The 19,566-nt window shown below is 50.8% G+C and overlaps 1 protein-coding gene across 1 annotated transcript in view; it reads left to right on the forward strand.

The window, feature by feature from the left end:
- NRDC (nardilysin convertase) overlaps positions 1–19,566 on the forward strand; it is a 1,236,039-nt gene that overhangs the window by 546,563 nt on the left and 669,910 nt on the right. Inside the window, exon 20 of the mRNA XM_069642204.1 lies at positions 14,078–14,228. Within this exon, the coding sequence (XP_069498305.1) occupies positions 14,078–14,228 (151 nt within the window). The remainder of the gene's footprint in view (positions 1–14,077; positions 14,229–19,566) is intronic.

Genomic DNA, 19,566 nt, shown 5'->3' on the forward strand with positions numbered 1-19,566 from the left:
AACCTTAAACCTGTACCAATCATTCCCGAACAAAGAATTCTGGGTGTAATCGCCACAGAATCCATAGAGGAAGGTAAGGATAAAGCCAGGCAACTTGTAACTCCAGCAGACCTACACAATTGGCATCTGCAGGGAAAGGACTTTGCAGTAAAGGACAACTTATTGTATTTCCAAGAACGATTATACCTACCCAACACAGATTTACAGAAAAAAGTAATCTCTTGTTATCACGATTCTTTAATGGAAGGACATCCCGGTATGGCCAAGACCTCAGAAAAGATCAAGCTCTACTTCTGGTGGCCGTCTTGGAAAAAAGAAATCAGAGACTTTATAATGTCCTGTGGAGTATGCGCCCAAAACATGAGTCAAAAGGAAAGACCAGCAGGCCTCTTACGCCCTATTGACATCCCACCTCGCCCTTGGCTTACGCTTTCTATGGACTTCATCACCGATCTACCTCCATGCTCCGGATACAATACGATTCTAGTAATCGTGGACTTATTCTCCAAGATGGCGCATTTCATTCCGCTCAAAGGCTTGCCAACAGCAGCAACTCTGGCCCGAGAATTTCTCGAAAACATCGTCCGACTGCACGGTTTTCCTTCGGTTCTAATTTCGGATCGAGGTAGTCAATTTATTTCTCATTTTTGGCGAAGTTGCTGTCGGTCGGCTCAAATTGATGTGAGACTATCGACCAGTCACCACCCTCAGACCGACGGACAAACCGAGAGGACCAATCAAACTCTGGAACAGTATTTACGCTGCATGCTGCAACAAACTGAAAAAACTTGGAAAGACATCCTTTGGATAGCCGAATATGCCTACAATAACTCTGTCCATTCGGGAACTGGGAAAACCCTGTTTTTTCTTTTGTACGGCAGTCACCCTCGAACCTCGGAGTTGGATCCCCTCCAAGATCTTGAAACACCAGCAGTAGACTACCTGCATTCTACAATCACCCACGCCTTTAAGGAAGCTGTTTCTCACCTTCAAAGGGCTAAAGAACAATACAAGAAAGGAGCAGATCAACATCGGAAGGTAGCCCCTCAATATCAAGTAGGGGATCAAGTCTGGTTATCCACCAAATATCTACCTCTAAAAGGGCCACACACATTCAACCCAAGATACCTTGGTCCCTATTCCATCATTACCATAGTAAACCCAGTAGCGGTCAAGTTGGACTTGCCCCCGCACATGAAGATACATCCGGTCTTCCACGTCTCTCTATTAAAACCCGTGCAACCTCAAACCCGACTAACTAAATCTCCAAAACCTATCCTAGTTGATGGAGAACTCGAGATTGAAGTCAAAAGCATTCTGGACTCCAAGATCTCCAAATCTAAACTATTTTACCTAATTGACTGGAAAGGCTACGGCCCCCAAGAGAGATCCTGGGAACCTGCTGAATATGTCCACGCTCCTCGCCTAATCAAAAGATTTCACCGAACATTTCCTGACAAGCCAAAACCCCCGGAGAAGCCCGGTTTGGGAGGGGCCTTGGGGGGGGTGGGGGGGGTACTGTCATGATCTCTGCTTCCAAAAGGTCAGGGTTTTCCCAACTCCCTTGGAAGCAGATCCATAACCCAGGTTCCGAGTCAACCAGTCCCAATTGGGACCTTTTGGACCCAGTCCTGGCGCCAGTGGCACCAGGCTCATAAATATGCCCAGTCCCAGCGCTGGAAGCGCCGGGCTCATAATGCTTGGGTGGACTTACCTGCAGCAGACCATGCTGCTTACTTGCCTGCCAGTTGAGCCTCTGATCCTCTTCTGTTTAAAACTACTTTTCCTGTTGGGTGGGGCAGGAGCCACTCCCTAGATTCAGAACACTGGAACTCTTCTGGAAAGCAGGAACTCTTTTCTTACCTAGGCGTGGCTGTGGAAGGAGACACCTAAGCACTACAGGAGGCTATTTAAACCACACCCGATGGATGAATCTTGCTTTGCGTTATTCTGCATCCTCTGCAGCAGAACGCTCATCGTGTCTTCTGCATCTGATCCTGGGCCTAAGGAAAAAGGCTTACCATCCTGAATCCAGTCTTCAGCAACACCTATAAAGACAAGAAAGAACAGGTTAGCATTACGGTCTTCAGTGACAGCTCTTCACTTACCTGGTCCATCGGCTGTCACCAACGCCTCACGCTGCATTCCGGCATCTGAAAGACAAAGGCTTACCTACTCTTCGTGCACTCCGGAGGTCTTCACACTGCATTCCGGCATCTGAAAGACAAAAGCTTACCAACTCTTCGCACACTCCGGAGGCCTTCGGCGCTGCATCCCGCATCTGAAAGACAAAACAAGGTGCGTTTAAAGACATTGGGGAACTTTAATACTCACGTGCCATTACTCCTTTCCACATCTAACCCAGTGGGTATTCCGGCACCCTGCAGCCGCTCCGAACTTGTACCTGCAAAATAAAAAGACAGTTAAAGCGCATCGTGAAGCAGGCAACAAGCGCTTAATTACGTGCTTCCAGGCGCTTATATTCATCACACGGGCTCCATTTTCAACTCACTTCAGCCCGTCATCCGCCATCGCCGGAACCCTGCAAAACAAGAAACATCATTACTAAAGACTTTAAAGACATTAGAATTACTCGAAACTTACCGTTCGTGCAGTAAACGACGGACAGCAGTCCTCTGAAGTCAAGAGGCCTGCTCCCCTTATCCAGTGAAGAAACTGGTTACAGCACCCTGCCCCGAGGCAGATGGAGAGCACGGCGTTCACTTACCTAAGGTGAGAGTGTTAACCTTTGGGGTTCTACAGGAGAAGAGAAAGGGAAGAAGAGAGAGACATTCAATAACCCAGTTCCTTAATCCCATATTTTCTATCTGCAGACATCTTACCCTTCGAGTCAGGCATACAGTGCACAGTGGTCCAGCCCAAAGAGCCAGCCGTGTGTTACACATCACCTTTGAAGATACGGTATACGCCCATTCAAGACCTGCGCCTCTACGGGAATCAGGTGAGCGTTACACACAGGCTGCATTCACTGTTTGCTTTGCTAAAAGCTAACTACAATTTAACAGTTTTACAAATATATTCATCTAATTCTCCAGCATGGGGTCTGGCATGGATTCACATGCTCATGAATATTCCCAGTCGTCGGGCTTGGAATCCTCGGTAAAGAAAAAACAATTTCAGTTTCGTTTCTGAACTGTCTTTCTACTAGTAACCAATCACTGGTCTCTGGGTCATACTGCCCCCAGCCAATGACTGCCCTCTACCTAAGCCCCTTCTCTGGCAGCCGTCTTCAGATTTTTACCGCATGTTCAAGTGTTGGGAGTCCTCGTGCTATAGCTCTCAAGCTTTTACTCCATTTTGCGAATTTTCAAAGAGATTTAATATAATTTTTCGGTCAATCGAGCCTCAAGCTCCACCATCCAAGCGGACGATGAAGGATCGTCGTAACCGCCTCTCCAACTGAGCGGTCTTCTAAGACCTTTGAGGGCGCTCCGGCGACGGGGGCCCAACAAAAGGCTAAGCACTGCGAGTCCACGGGCACCGGGAGCGCCACATGGTCGGGCTCCTCGGCTGCCAGGCAGAGCGCACTTTCACTGACACCATCAACCACGAGCCAACGCTCTGGCTCGGGGAAGAGGAAAGCAGAGAACCCGGGTAAGTTCCGAGAGTAGCCCCGGTTGATCCTGATGGGGACAGCCGAGGGGGAGCAAGGCGGTGACCCCCCCCCCCCTAAGGTGAAGGCCTCAAGTGCACCCAAGGTCGTCAAGGCCTTGATTCACCTGGCTAAGGCCTCTATCGAGGGAGCTGCGCTGGCCCTGGCGAAGCCTGTGGAGGCTACCACAGTGAAGGTGACCTCGGGGCCTAGAGCTTCCCTGCCACCGTGGAAGGAATCCTCTTTTCAGCCCATCGATGAGACCCCCGTGAAACCCCAGGTGGAAAAGGGGGGGGCCCGATGGCCATCACGGACACAGACTCTGAAGAGGAACTGGCTGGAGTCGTGAAGATCCTGAACAAGAAGTTCGAGGATGTCCAGTCCCACGGGAAGGATCCCGAAGAGGCGGACGGAGAAAGCGATGGCAGTGCCGACGAGGAACACGTGGAGGCAGAGGATTCCACTCCCCAACCCGTTGCACCCGTCGCTGCAGGTCCCTGGGCCACAAGACAACTCAGGAGCGATCTTGATGGCGATCCAGGCCTTGTGTACGGAGATAAAGACAAGGTTGCCCTTACCACCAACGGACGACCCAGCGGAGCCTGGACCGTCGGAAAGCCCTCCAAACAAGCGGAGGAGAATTCATCCACCCCCTCCCTTCCAGCCTTCTTGGCCTTCACAGCCTTCTTCCCCGTCTCCTGAGCCGAGGGATGATACGGGAACAGAGACAGCCACGACGGGGACGGATGACGAGGGTGGTGACGACGAGATGGGCCTTCCATCACCACCTCCTCGGGCCTCCCCGCCCAACGAAATTGGCTCCTTCCACGCCATGATCGCCAGCGACTCCAAGCTCTTCCAGCTCTGCCCCGTGGAACAGAAGAAGGAAGGTTTCCTCTATCAACGACGGGAGGCCAAAAGGAAGATGGTCCTCTCGGTTCCATTACTCAACGACCTCTGGGACGAGGGGCTGTTGCTCCTGAAGAACCCATCCACGGCCCCTGCCAAGAGAGACCGGTATGAGAAGAAGTACCGGGTCCCGGATTCCGCCCCCATGTGCCTTAGGGCGCAGCCTATCCCGGACTCAGTCGTCTCTGCAGCAGCCAAGAAGAAAGCGGCGGGGGCGACGGCGTCAACTTCGACATCTCCGCCGGACGGCGAGTGGAAGAAACTGGACGCCATGGGACGAAGGGTCATCTCGTCGGCGGCGGCTACCATTAAAGCCACCAACGCCCTCGCGATTGTGACCCGCTACGACAGGGAGCTGTGGTTTAAGATAGCTCCCCTGCTGGACTTCCTCCCGGACGACAAGAGGGCTGAGGCCCTGGAGATCCTACAGGAGGAAGAGGTGGCGTTGGACCACGCTATAATGGTGGCCACGGACATTGCCGACAGCGGCTTCCGCCAGATGGGCAACAGCGTTTGCCTTTGCTGGCGCGGTTGGCTCAAGGCAACCGATCTCCGTCAAGACGTGCAAACCAGGGTACTGGACATGCCCTTCGACGGGAACAACCTGTTTGGCGAGACGGTGGACGAGTCGCGGCAAGCCATCAAGGCTGACATGGAGACGGCTCATGCCTTAGGCGTTCTTCGGCAACGCCGGCCGCCCTTTCGGAACTCCGGAGGCAAGCAAGGTGCCTCCAAAGGATTCAGCGGCAGCGCCTCAACATACTGCCAAGCGGCCAGTTCCTCGTCGCAGGAGGCCTCCAGAGGACGTGGCAAGCCAGGAGGATCTCGTCGTCGCCAAGGAGGCCAGGGCAGCAAGGCTGCCACCAAGAAGGATTGGACAGGCCGTAGCGTCGGGCCCCCACTTGAGCACCCCGGTGGGAAGCCGGCTGGCGAACTTCGTCAGCATGTGAGAGTCCATCTCCACCGACCGTTGGGTGCTGGATGCCCTGGCCTGCGGGGACACACTGGAATTTCTAAGAAAGTGTCCCCGTATTCCAACTGTGGCCAGAAAGGAAAACCACGTCCCGCAACTGCTACTGGAGGTACGAGCAATGTTAAAGAAGGGAGCCATCAAACTCGTCCCAACGAGGCTCCGGGGCTCCGGAGTATACTCGCAGTACTTCCTTGTAAGGAAAAAGACCGGCGGTTGGTGACCCATCCTGGACCTTGATCATCTAAACAAGTACATCAGGTCCCAGAAGATCCAGATGGTCACCCTCCAGCATGTGCTGGTACAGCTGGAGGAAGGCAACTTCCTATCGTCGCTGGACTTGGAGGGCGCCTACTTTCACATCCCCATCTTGAAAAGACATTGAAGGTTCCTGCGATTCATAGTCCAAGGACGGCACTACCAGTTCAAGGCCCGTCCCTTCGGACTGAAGTCGGCGGCCAGGGTGTTCACCTGCGCCTACAGGGAATTCTCGTCTACCCATACCTGGACGACTGGCTTATCCGGGCAGAGTGGAGAGAACTCGCCTTCAATCACACAAGGAAGACCATCCAACTGCTCACGGATCTGGGATTCTCAATCAACTTCACAAAATCCCTCCTGGTACCGTTGCAAGTCGCCCTGTTCCTGGGAGCCAAGCTCGACACAGTGGCGCGACTAGCATCTCCGTCGGAAGAAACGACAAAGGCCATCCTAGGCAAGGTGCAACGGCTGTCGACCATGGACGTGGCCAAGTTGAGGTCCGTCAAGTCCCTGCTCGGCATGATGTCCTCCTGCATTACTTCGTCCGCCTTTGCAGACTACGATGCAACCACTTCAGGAGTTCCTCGACGCCTGTTGGATGCAAGCGACGAGCAACTTCGAAGACAGGATCTCACTCATTGAGACGTTTCGACAAGCGATCGGGTGGTGGGGTACCTTCGCGCATCTGACGGTGGGTATGGAATTCCAGACCCCAGCCTATCAGGAGACGGTGACGACGGACACCTCCCTAGAGGGATAGGGGTCTCACGGCAGAGATCTCCACGCAAGAGGTCTTTGGCTACCGGAGGAGAGGTCACTACACATCAACGTCCTGGAGCTCTGAGCCGTGTTCTGAGCCCTCAGGTCGTTCCTTCCGTCCCTCAAGGGCAATGTGGTGAGGATCTTCACAGACAACACCACGACAATGTTTTACATCCGGAAGCAGGGAGGCACCAGATCCCTAGCCCTATCCAAGGAGACCCAGGATCTGTGGCATTGGGCCATCGCCCAAGGGATGTTTCTGGTACCATTGCACCTGGCAGGAATAAAAAACACCAGCGCCGATGCACTCAGCAGGTAGCTGCGCTCGTGCCACAAGTGGGAACTGCGGCAGGATCAAGTGGATCTCCTCTTCCAACGATGGGGCAATCCCCAAATCGACCTGTTCGCGATGGCGACGAACACCAAGTGCCAGAGGTTCGCCAGTAGGTTTCCCCAGCCGGGGTGCATGGGCGAGGCCTTCTCGTTCCCCTAGGACGGCCTGTCCCTTTATGCGTTCCCACCATTGCCGTTGCTGCTGCGACTCATCAACCAACTTAAACGGTCCCGGTGCAGGATGATCCTCGTTGCACCGGCGTGGCTGTGGCAGATCTGGTTCCCGGACCTTCTGGACATGTCAGCGTCCCCCCCAGTAAAACTGCAGACGGACACGGATCTCCTCATCAGAGAAGGAGGCGCCATCCTACACCACGATCCGGCGTAGCTGAACTTGCAGGCCTGGCTCCTGCAGCGCTAGAGTTTGGATGGTACGATATCCCGGCAGACTGCAAGGAGGTGCTTGCAAAGGCCAGGACGCCCTTAACTCTCAAGTGTTATGGACAGAAATGGAAGAGGTTCTCTGTGTGGTGCCGTGCACAGAAGATTAACCCTCTGCGGATTACGGCCCCTCAAGTGCCGCCATACCTACTGTCGCTGGCCAAGGAGGGGCTGGCGCACGCCTCCATCAAGATCCATCTAGCGGCGATTTCCCGCTAATCCACGACCCCGGGGAGATCATCTCTGTGGTGCCATCGTCTGGTGAAGGAGTTTATGAAGGGACTTTTCCGGTCATTCCCGCCGGTGTAGGCTCCGGCACCGGCGTGGTAGCTCAACGTGGTGCTGTCCAGGCTCATGGGGCCGCCATTCGAGCCTCTGCATTTGGCACCGTTGAAATTCCTGTCGTGGAAGACAGCGTTTCTTGTGGCCATCACCTCCGCACGATGAGTGGGAGAGATCCAGGCCCTCTCCTCTAAACCTCCATACCTGACTTTTCACGATACGAAGGTGGTGCTGAGGACGCACCCCTCCATTATGCCCAAGGTGCCGTCGGACTTCCATCTCAACGAGCCCTTGGTGTTACCGGTTTTCTTCCCGTCACCTTCGTCGCCGGCTGAGAGGACTTTGCACTCGCTGGATGTGGCTAGAGCGCTGAATTTGTACGTGGACCGCACAAACAGTTTTCGGAAGACATCACAGCTGTTTGTGAACTTTGGACCTGTGAACCAAGGGAAGGCCCTCTCGAAGGCTTCCATTTCCAGATGGCTCTCCCGCTGCATTATGGACTGTCACCGGTTGGCAAACCGACCGTTGCCTGGCCGTCCGAGAGCCCATTCAACCAGAGCAATCGCTGCTACCACGGCGTTCATGTCTGGTGTGCCCCTGCCCGACATCTGCAGGGCTGCTACGTGGAGGTCGACACACACCTTTACGAGGTTCTACTGCGTGGACCTGGGTTCCAGGGAGGAGTCAAGAGTCGGCCAGGCAGTGCTGCGCAACCTGTTCACTTAAGGTGAGCCTGGTGAGGAGGTAAGAGATGCTTAATGTTGAGCCTTGCCACCTTCCGTGGTTGTGCATGTGTGTACTGCTATGTATTATTATATTCATGAGAATGTGAATCCATGCCAGACCCCATGTTGGAGAAGGAACAATATTGTTCTCCAGCATGGGTCTGGCATGGATTCACATGCAAACCCTCCCGCCTACCCCTCTGCGGCTCTTCTCTTGGTCCTACCGCAACTTTACGTGCTACCAAATCTGAAGATGGCTGCCAGAAGAGGGGCTTAGGTAGAGGGCAGTCATTGGCTGGGGGCAGTATGATCCAGAGACCAGTGATTGGTTACTAGTAGAAAGACAGTTCAGAAACGAAACTGAAACCGAGGATTCCCAAGCATGACGATGGGGAATATTCATGAGCATGTGAATCCATGCCAAAACCATGCTGGAGAACAACAGTTGCAGGTAAGTAACTTGTTCCATAGTTATTTGCACCGTATGTTTAAATCCTAACAATCTTCATTTAGTGACCCTCCTCCCTCTTTTAGTGCTTAGAAAACAGTTAACAGAAGTCTTGCCGAATTCTAAAGCACTTGGGAATGAAGAGAAGCACTAGGCTCCTTCTCAACACAGTGTAAACGGGCAATGCAGGAGGTTCTGCTCTAGGAAATGTCCTAGTCCTGTTGCTCTGAGGGACGCATTGACAGTCGAATGGGACTTGGAACTGCTCTATGCGTTTCCACCGATCCCTGCTATTCTGTTGGTTCTCCCGGGACTGCGTCTGTTCGGGGCCATGGTCTTGATCGCTCTGGACTGGGCCCGGAGAACATGGTACCCGGAGTTGTTGGATATGGCCATCTTCCCTCCCTGCCGTTATCCACAGAGGACGGACCTCCTCCCCCACTCAGAGGGCAGGGTCATGCACTCAAACCTCTACAGCCTGACTGCTGAAAGACTGAGGTATAGCGAGTGGGATTTGTTGGAAGACCCCCACCCCAAGACCATTTATGCCAGCAGGTGGCAGACTTTTACAGCTTGGTGCCACTATCTCTGTGTTGGATTTTATTCTGTCTTTGGCTCGAAAAGACCTACAGATTGGTACAGTGAAGAGGGAATCCTATAGCCATTTTGTTCAAGAGAACCCCATAGCGGGGCTCCCTTTTCACAAGCTCCACAGTTATTCAATTCCTATGGGGTCTTTCCAGTAAGTTTCTCCCCATGCCAGTTTTTGTTCCCGCATGCAATTTAAATGTATTGATGTTTTTAATGGGCGCTCCGTATGAGCCCCTTCATAATTGTTGTTTTTAGACTGCTCACTATTAAGATGATATTCCTGTTTGCCATCACTGCTGATAGATGGGTGAGTGAGCTCCAGGCTTTGTTTATTAATCCTCCCTGCTTAGTTTTCTTCAAGGAGAAGGCAATGTTGAGAGTTAGATCTTTCTTCCGAAGATGGTCTCTGTTAGGAAAGATTTCGTAATTGTAGGTAATTTTCCTTCCATGTGGCAACCCCTAAACTTTTTGCTGTTGTTTTTCACCTTGTTCTTAACTTTGCCAGAGAAGTGCAGCCTTCTGCCGCACTCCTCTGGGCTTTTGCTCCTTTCTTACGGGGATACTGACATGCCCTTAAGACTGTCAGTACCGGGGAACGCTGTTTCCCGTAGTTTCTTTTATCATGTTGCGGCTTTCGTGCAACATGACACAAGAGGGCACTGTAAGCTAAGTTACAGCTCTCTTGGGTCTCTAGCCTTCTGCAGGCCCTAGATACTCGTTTAGGATTGTATCTGATCAGTGCAAGTAATTCAGGCACGGGAATGGTGGCAGCGATCGTTTCTTGTGTTTTGAGCTCCTTTTGACGTCCTAAGCGCGTTTTCCGCGCTTAACCCAAAATGGTGGCCTGGCTCCCAAAATGGCCAGACCACGAGGCTCCTTTGTCCTGTCCGCTGACCGTCTTGCTCCCTTCACCTTCCCCAGGTAGAGCCGACCCGGGGCCTTCCTTATTTGGGCATGTACTTTCCCGCGAAACACGGATGCTTTCGCGGGCTTCTACATGTCTTGTGTGTGCCTCCAGGATGTGGGCTGGGATGTCTGGTCCCAATACACATCCTGGGTGCCAGAGAGTCTAGGGTGGTGTGAATGCCTGGGACCACCGTGGTCCGTGATTGGTCCATGAATGGTGTGAGTGTTGATGAGCGGATCTCCCATTGGGTCCCCTCCGTTTTGGCGCGAAGGGAACCGTGGATAAGAGTGGGCTGGAAACACCACTACCATGTCGATCTCCTGAGTTCTCACGAACGAAGGAATACAGGAGCCAAGTATCCTGCAACCAAGAGGCTGGACCGAGGAATCGCTGGTGACCCGCTGAAGGACTTCTCCTCTGCACTGCTGTCGCCTTGTGAAACCCTTTTCACCTTTGATCGAACCAGAAGGCCTGTACTGGTACTTCGACCCTTGGAATAGCGGGAACAGCTATTCTCGGCATCTTCACCATCTCCTGCCAGTAAGCCTTCGGAAGTGTCTCTGGGCCATCCAGCTGACTGACCAGCTTACACGGGAGTCTTGCTCTGTAACCGCCGCCAGGTTGTGTAGTATTTCGAGCCCTTGTCACTCTCACACGCTTCGTACACTTGGCTTTCTCAGGTCTGAAGTGAGTAGTGTACATTTGGCTCAGATACACACGGCCGCTCCGTTGCCCTGCTGTGGTAACAAACTGTGCGGGTTTCTTCGATTGGGACGTCTTTTTACTCAACACGACGACGAGGCGTTCCCTGCTCTTCTGAACCTGCCAGCTACTGAAACGGACGCGGAGAAGCCTGGGTCTGCTTGCATCGGGGACCGGTGAGTAGCAGAGCTAGGATCTGGTCGCCCTCCTGCAGGAGCCCATTGCTTTTCCCCGCTGTGTCAAACAGCACCCTTTTCCGTACTCGCGCTCTGCTTCTGCCCACTGTGGAGGCTGCGCTTGAGCCGCGGAACTTGTTCTTCTTTTGTGCACTAAACTGAACTGCCTGATTTCCCTCGAAGAGCTTCTCCTTTTGCCCGTTGGCACCAGCGCGTGCAGGTACTTTTTAGCACAAGGCTCCACTCTTCGCAGGGCTCCTTCCATCTAGTTAGGTGCCTCTGAAGGTGAACTGGGTCTAAGCATTATTTCACACTGCCTGTTTTCCCTCCCTTTTAGGTGGACTACACATTTCGTGCATATAACGCTTGAGACTGGTTGTTTTTGTATATATATTGTGTTGATATGGTATGTGTTGGTTTACTATCGTTATATTGTGTTTTTCTCGCTACGGTCATTGTTTTAAAGGCCTTGAAATAAATGTGTATATATTTTTAATATAACAACTGTTTGGAGTAGTTTGTAAGTGATCTTGCTTTGTGTGCTCATTGCGGGCTTTCAGTCACCCTCACCCCTCTTGAGACCTAGTCTTGACCGCCGCGATCGCTACCTTGATTGGTCTGGCTCGTCCAGAGGTTACCCTGTTCCAAGTAATTAGGTTGGCCTTCTGAACTTCTGTGCCACCAGGACAGAGTTCAGAAATCCGTCTTAACAGTCTCGGGTATGTGGGCGCCCAAGCAGGTAGGGCTGTTAAGAAACGGACCCTGTCTCGATGGATCATTATCTGAATATTAGAATGGTACAATCTGGCCGGCAAGGAGGTCTGTGATGGTGTTGGGGATCACTCAACCAAAGATTTAGCTGCCGCCTCGGCTCAACAACGCAGAGTGCCTGTTCTGGATATTTCCCAAGCATTCACGTAGGTTTCCTTGCACACGTTTGCTAAGCTTTACTGCTTGGATTCTGTCTCTTTTCAGGACACTCTTTTCGGCAGGGATGTCCTCCAGAGTTTTATTGTTTAAAGGGTTGTTCTTGCTACCTTCCTTCCTCCAGGTCTCTGTACTGCTTTGGGAGTATATCATAGATGGGGAATCCGTGAGAGGAAGGAGCCATTAGAAGAACAAATTACTTATACTTACCTCTCAGTAATGTTCTTCCCACATATTCCTCATCACTCTCCCTACCTTCCCCTCTGGAGGTAGCTAGTACCACTTAGTTTTGCGGTCATCAGCGTCTGAGTGCTAGAGGAAAAGGGTGGAACTGAGGTCACGGGACAAAGAGCCGCTATATATACTGGCCCCGGGATCATGTCCAACGCAGGGCTCTTGAGTCTCGCTGTGCCCCCTGACGGCAGAAAAAATATCCAAAGAGCAGCTGGCGCTGAGTATAGTCGATGAGGAATCCATGCAAGGAACATCCATCAGAAAGAACATTACAGAGAGCAAAGTCATTTGTTTGTTCACCCCTAAAGTACACTCTGGACCAGATTCTCAAAGCTTTTTTGGTGCAAGTGAAGAGATGCACTAGCGCATCTCTTTACTTGCACCAAAAATGGAGCAGCCCAATTCACTAAGGGCATCTGAGAAAGCGCCTCATAGATGTGCTCATTGAGATGCCCTGCCCCCCCCCCCCCCCCACCCTCCTTTACGCATTTGCACAGATAAGGGGGCAATTCTGGGCATTTAAAAGGGCATCCTGAATTACAAACGGGATGCACTTTTAAATTCCAAAAAATTTGCATCATCCCCATATGCCTTGTTAAACAGGCACAAATTATGATAGTGTCTTTTCTTACCCAATCATGTTTTTCTTTTGAAGTGTGACAACTCGCTTTAGTCTGCCCCTGTCGCAGTACTATTTCTATCATCCAAATGGGAATGGAATAGCTTTTTCCATTTTCCCAGGTTTTTCATTGAGAATTGAACACCCCTCTGTGAAATTCATTCCCAGCAACCATGTGGTTGCTGGGAACCTGTCACACATTAGTGTTGGGAGTGTGCTCCCAACGCTAATGTATGCACGGAGGCTGGACTGCACATCTTTGGGCTATTCTACAGCCCCTCTTGAAATCCGCCGGTCACCTTTGAGAATGAGGTGACCTGAGCATTTCAGCAATAAGCACAAATAAAATGAGCGTCTTTTCTGGGCTCCTTTTTTATTTTCACTCATGAGAATCTGGCCCAGTATGTAGCATTTTGTCAAGGTTGGCTTTTATAGCAAATGGGTTAAAAGATATTAATAAGGTAGCGACAAGGAATTCAGAATTTTCTTTTATACAGCATTGAGTCTTTCTGTGAAATGTATCTGCTTAGAATCAAATGCGCCTACCCACATGCTAGTGAAGGTGCAGTACAAAATACAGCAACACTCATGCAGTACATACATGCATCATGTCAGAAAAATCTGTAGATGTTGATGCGTGAGGGATAATAGGACCCTGTTCCCACTGGGTAGGGCCAGTGTTTGCAGGCACACCTTTGTCGTTGCCCCCTTTAGTACATTTTTAAATAACAAGATTAATTACTCTGAGCCAACCCCTAGATAGCGGCCTATGCAAAGCATGTGATTTTAAGCCGATGGAAGTCACAGAAAGGTGATGATTTGTTAAATAATGTTTGTTAAATGTATAGATTGTTTTTTTTTGTCCACAGCAGTCTAGTAGTAAGAGGGTTAAATAAGATGTGTTGGCATTAGATTAGGACTCCTATCATTGTTGACTTCAAACATATAATCCGGTCATCAGAGAAAACCTACATTTCTAAATCCGGGGACTGCATCAACCAAGTTCAAGACTGCACTAAACTTGGTTAGAAAGTAAAGTGCTGCTGAAGCGACCTGGATTTCACATATGGTATACTGTAACTGAATACGCAGAAACACTAAACGAAATCTAGATTTATCACTCAAAAGCCAAATAGCTGGTTTAATTTCCTATGTAATAATTCCTCCTTTGCAGATTGGTGCTCTTTGATATCTTTGTAAACATACTCGCACAGAATCTTGCAGAGCCTGCATATGATGCCGATGTGGCTCAGTTGGAATACAAACTAGTGGCGGGAGAACATGGTTTAATCATCAAAGTAAAAGGATTTGACCACAAATTGCCTGTAAGTAGTGCTCTTGTATTCCCATGCTTTCATGTCAGCGTGTATTTCTTAGTCATTTTAGAAGTTTGTTTAGTTTGCTTTAATTCTGACACATTAACATAATCATTGTATCATGAGCACTTTATATGTAATTCAATGTAAAATACAGTGGCTGCACAAGATGCATGTAACCCACAGCCAAATTTGTGCATTTGCCCCTTAAGCGGCCATTATTTCTTATGCCTTTTGTGAGCATTACTTGCTTGACATCTCCTCCACGCAATGCTTAATTTCACTGGGATGTTTCTGTGCAACTTGTTAACTTGTATCTTTTTGGCAAGGAGGAGGCAGATTGAAGGTCATAAGAGATGAAATGCATGTTACCTTATGATTCCGGTTTTGTCTCTAGTTTTACCTACTTTACAAGTACAACCCTTCTATCTCCTTGTGCATAAGAAATTATCATGTTTGTTCATGTGTGTAAAATATTCAAGGTGCAAGCTACTAGTCACCCTCCCACCCTTAATTCATCACATGCACACAGTACACCATTTCATACTCACCAAGTATCACACTTGCTGTATATTTTTCCCTAAAGCATGTGGATCTGTTTAGACTTGCATGCTGTGGATAGGCCGGCATCTAGTTATTGGTGTGGGGTATTAAAAGTTGCTAACTTCTAAAGTAAAAGGGCACCAACATGGGTGGTGCTGTCTCACTATCCCTACCCTTAGTTTGTACCCATGATGCTCCACACGTCCTCAGATTGAGCTCCATCGATGAGATCATGGGAGTTATAGATAAAGCTTGACATCTAAGAATAACGTCCGTCTCCAATCCCTGGTATCTTCATTGAATTCAATGCCAACACATTCAGTGCAGAGGAACAAACATTTCAGCAGATCAAAAGACATGATCACCCCAGAGGCTGATGGTGCACAGTAGGAACGGGAGGGAGGGATCTTCCATTACTTACTGAGAATGCCGTCCCTGTTCTTTACTGTCTCTTTGGAATTCCCGGGTTGTAGTAAATTCATGGAGAATACTCCATTTAAATTTTGACACACTTGTAATTCCAAGTTTGCAGCGCAAAGCACCCATTGAATGTCTGCCCCACGATGATGCTGAGGACAAGTGCCCGGCACAGTGGAGTAACTTTGCTGAACCTGTTGTGTGGGACATGACATCTGAATGGGGACAAAATGGTGTGCCATGAAAGTTGGGGGGGGGAAACACCCCTGCCCCCCTAAAACTACGCCCATGGCCCGGCATGCCATAAATGTAAGTTCAAGGGTCAGAGAGAAATGATGGGAAGCATATGTGACATAGGTTCAGTCCTTAGACAAAACACGGGACGGAGCACAGATAAGGTGGTCAAAATTAACATCCCAGGAGAGGGAGATTTCAAACCCTGAAGAGCCACAATGGCTTAGCTTCCCTTACAGATGGGTCCCAAGCTACATAGGGTCTTTGAAAAGTGCCTAGAAGACCACACATGGTGGCCATGGTGCTGCACCCTGTAAACCTGCAAAATCCCATGTCAAACATGCTGTCCCGCTAAAGCCTGACTGACAGTGCTGAAGCTCATGGCACCGAACGGCCATCCCAGAAACCTGTCTGAAGTTGCTCGAAGTGGATCTTAAATCCTGGTGCCGACTGGATTAATCCATTTTCCAAGCTTGCTGCTAGACAAGTCCAGGGGCACATCACACAAAACAAACAACAAAAACATCAGTCTTCACACTTTACTTTTGAAACGCATGTCAGAATATCGGCAGATACAGGGCACGTAAAACCTTGCATCCCTGAGAGACACTATCTTCAGCATGGTATCAAGCCAACTTGGACTGCGATAGTTAAAACTGCTGGATTTGACACCAATAGGTAGAGAATGCGCTGTTAAGATATTTACACCGCTCTACCCTGCCAAACATGTGGAAATCGATTCCTTCCTCCCACGGATTCCTCATATATGATGTGGTCTCCCAGCACAGCTGCTCTTCAGAAATGTTTCTATCGCCGGGAGGGCGCAGTGGAGCTCTGTGTCTGCTCCGCCTAATGCCTCTGCACATCCTGCTCCTGACATGTAGTGGCCATTATATATTGACGCAGCGCGCCCCGTGACCTTTGTTCCTTTTTCCCGTATAATGCTTGCTTCAGGGACACCACATCGTTTGGCATTTATACATTTTCTCCTTTTATGACATACTGAATCCATGGAAGACCTAAGGTTTTCAACCCGGCGACGACTGTATGCCTCCCATCCTCTTAGAATCTGCCTGCGAGAAGATCATGACACACAGAACTGGGTATTGATGCAACCTAAACATTTTGGGAGCAGTTTGCAAAACTATTTACACTGACTCCTTCGAAGTTGCCCGGTGCAGATCATCGAACCAAAGAATGGTCCCAAGTCCACAAGGACAAAAAAAAGCACCAGAAGAGGTCTTGTTCAACCGGCAGTTCTTCAAAACATCATTACTCTTCCTCGAAGAGGAAGAAGAATCACTGCTTCAAGGACTACTCTAATCAACAGGTACCACAGGTAACTTTTCCCAACCAAATCCTAAACACCAGAGGAATGGGAGGTGTTTAGCTAAAGATACTTGACTTTTTCGCTAAGGACCCAGCACCATTCCCCACTGAAGTTGGAGAATCCCCGGGTTAAACTCCTTCTGTGCAGGAAGCTCAACGCCACAGGACCACACATGAGCTGGGCAGCCACTCTAAAGAAGTACCAGTTTGACCAGCCGTCCCAGTGTGATATGATATGATAAGGTATTTGTAACGCGCCTATACACAAGTGTTTCAAGGCGCGACGAGGCAGGGAGGGAGGGAAACAAGGGGAAGACAGACAAACGATCCTACTAGGCCAGGTGTCATTCAGATCGCGCAAGTGCAGAGGAAGGGGAAAAGGAGAAAGTGCAGGGGGAGGAGGTGGGGGGGAAAAGTGCAGTACAAGGTAAGTAGCGTAAATAAATAATAAATAATAAATAATAAATAAAAAGGGCCAGCTGGTGGCAAGTGCGAGGTAAGTGCAGAGCTGGGAAGGGGGCTGTAGGGATACAGTGACAGTCCCGCAGTGCAGGGGGAGCCAGGGAGGCAGTGCAAGTGGAGAGTGGCTGGGCCCTGGACCGAGGTCGCCGAGAGTGGCCCAGATGCAGGTATAGTGCAGAATTCAGTGGGGAGTTAAGCAGGTTTAGCAGGGGAGAGGGAGAGAGAAGGCAGAAGCGAAGGTTTTGAGGTGCTTCCGGAACCGGAGATGGTTCTCTCAAGTTTCAGGGAGGCAGGAAGGCTGTTCCAGAGGGAGGCCCCTGCTGCGGAGAGAGATCTGCCCCCAGCTCGTTGCTTCGAGAAGCGGCTGACCATGAGGGATTTGGAGACGGATGAGCGAAGGGCTCGTGAAGGAAGATATTTAGGAAGAGAGAGTTGAAGGTATTTAGGCCCCAGAAGGCCTTGTGGACAATGCAGAGGGTTTTGAACTTAATCCTCGCAGCCACTGGGAGCCAGTGAAGAGATTTCAGTCCTGGAGAGATACGGTCCCTGGGCTTGAGGCCAAGGACAAGTTTCGCAGTTCTGTTCTGGATAAGTTGCAGAGGGTGGAGAGTGGAGGCAGGCAGATTAAGATAGAGGCTGTTACAGTAGTCCAGCCTTGAGAGAACCAGGGCTCGGGAGACAGTGAGCTTCTGGGGGAAGGAGAGGAAGGGAAGAATACCTCTGAGGAGGTGCAGCTGGTAGTGTGACTTCTTAGAGACGTCAGATATATGAGGAGAGAAGGAGAGTGTGGAGTCGAAGATGACCCCGAGGTTTTTAGCCTTGCAGGTATGGGCAGGAAGGGGGCCAAGGGAGGCCGGCCAGAGAGCTGCAGGGAAGGAGGGAGTGGGTGTGCCGATGAGTAGAATCTCAGTCTTACTGGCGTTAAGGCAGAAGTCGTTGGCGGCACACCATTCCTGGATAGCAGACAGACAGTCGGAGATGAGGGAAGGAGAGGAGGAGGCCGAGGGTAGCCTGAAAATGAGCTGGGTATCGTCCGCATAGCACTGGAAGTAGGGGCAGAGAGTGGCGATGCTGTGGGCAAGGAGTGCCAGATACTGGTTGAAAAGAGGTTGGATCCCTGGGGGACACCACAGGTGGAGAAAAAGATGTCAGAGAGGAAGGAGCCCATTTGGACCTGGGAGGGTCGACCGGAAAGGAAAGAGGTCAGCCATGCCAGAGCCTGACCAGTGATACCCAGGTTATCACGGAGACGGTTGAGCAGGATGGCATGGTTGACAGTGTCAAAGGCAGAGGAGAGATCGAGCAGAATGAGAACACAGGGAGTGTTGGAATCGAGGTTCAGGAGCAGGTCCTCACGGATGTTCAGGAGAGCAGTTTCCGTGCTTCTGGCCGCTCTGAAGCCGGATTGATGGTCATGAAGATTACCAACAGATTCAGCATGGAGGTTAAGCTGGGAGATGGCCAGTTTCTCCAGGAGCTTGCCCAGGAAGGGAGTAATGGAGATTGGGCGATAGTTGGCCGGGCAGGAGGGGTCGGAAGAGGGTTTCTTGAGGAGGGGGTGCACAAGGGAGTGCTTGAGGGGGGATGGGAAGACTCCAGAGGCGAATGAGTGGTTGCAAAAGTCAGCCAGGGCAGGAGCCAGGGAGTCAATGTGGTCCTTGATGGTTTTGGAGGAACAGGGGTGAACCTGTTTAGACGAGGCTTTCATAGATCGGACTTGTCTGGAAACCTCATCAGCAGAAAAAGGTCGAAAAGCAGAGAAGGAGGGCGGAGGGGCGGCTGCAAGAGAGCAAGAGGAAGAGCCGGGAAGAGAGGGAGGGAGGAGAGAGGAGGAGAGCGAGGACAGGATGTCCTGAGTTTTTGAGATGAAGTGCGAGGCCAGTGCAGTGCAGAGGGCCTGGGAGGGGACAGGAGAGGTAGAGACTGCAGCAGGGTTGGCCAGCTCCTTGCAGATTTTAAAGAGTTCGGCCGTGTTGTTAGAAGCCTCAGAGATGCGGGCTTGGATAAGGGCTCTCTTCTTGGTGAGGACGGAGAGCCGGTATTGCCTTTGGAGCAGGCGGCAGGCCAGTTTGTCAGAGGATGAACATGAAGCACGCCATTTCCTCTCTGCCACCCTGCACTTGCGTTTTAGGGTGACGAGATCAGAGTCATACCAGGAGTTACATTTGGCAACAGGACACCATGCCCAACACTGCACCACAAGCCCTGGAGGAGTCCAGTTCGGTGAGCAGAGGCACGACAGCGCTCCTAGAGCAAATTAGGGGCTGTAGGGCAGATATTACAAAAAGACTGGACGGTCTCGACAAGAGGGTGGATAGCATGGAGTACCGCATCCTGGGCCTGGAAGCAAATCAGTCATCGG

This window comes from Ambystoma mexicanum, chromosome 1q (assembly GCF_040938575.1).
Source record: "Ambystoma mexicanum isolate Mex_15411 chromosome 1q, UKY_AmexF1_1, whole genome shotgun sequence".
NCBI lineage: Eukaryota > Metazoa > Chordata > Amphibia > Caudata > Ambystomatidae > Ambystoma > Ambystoma mexicanum.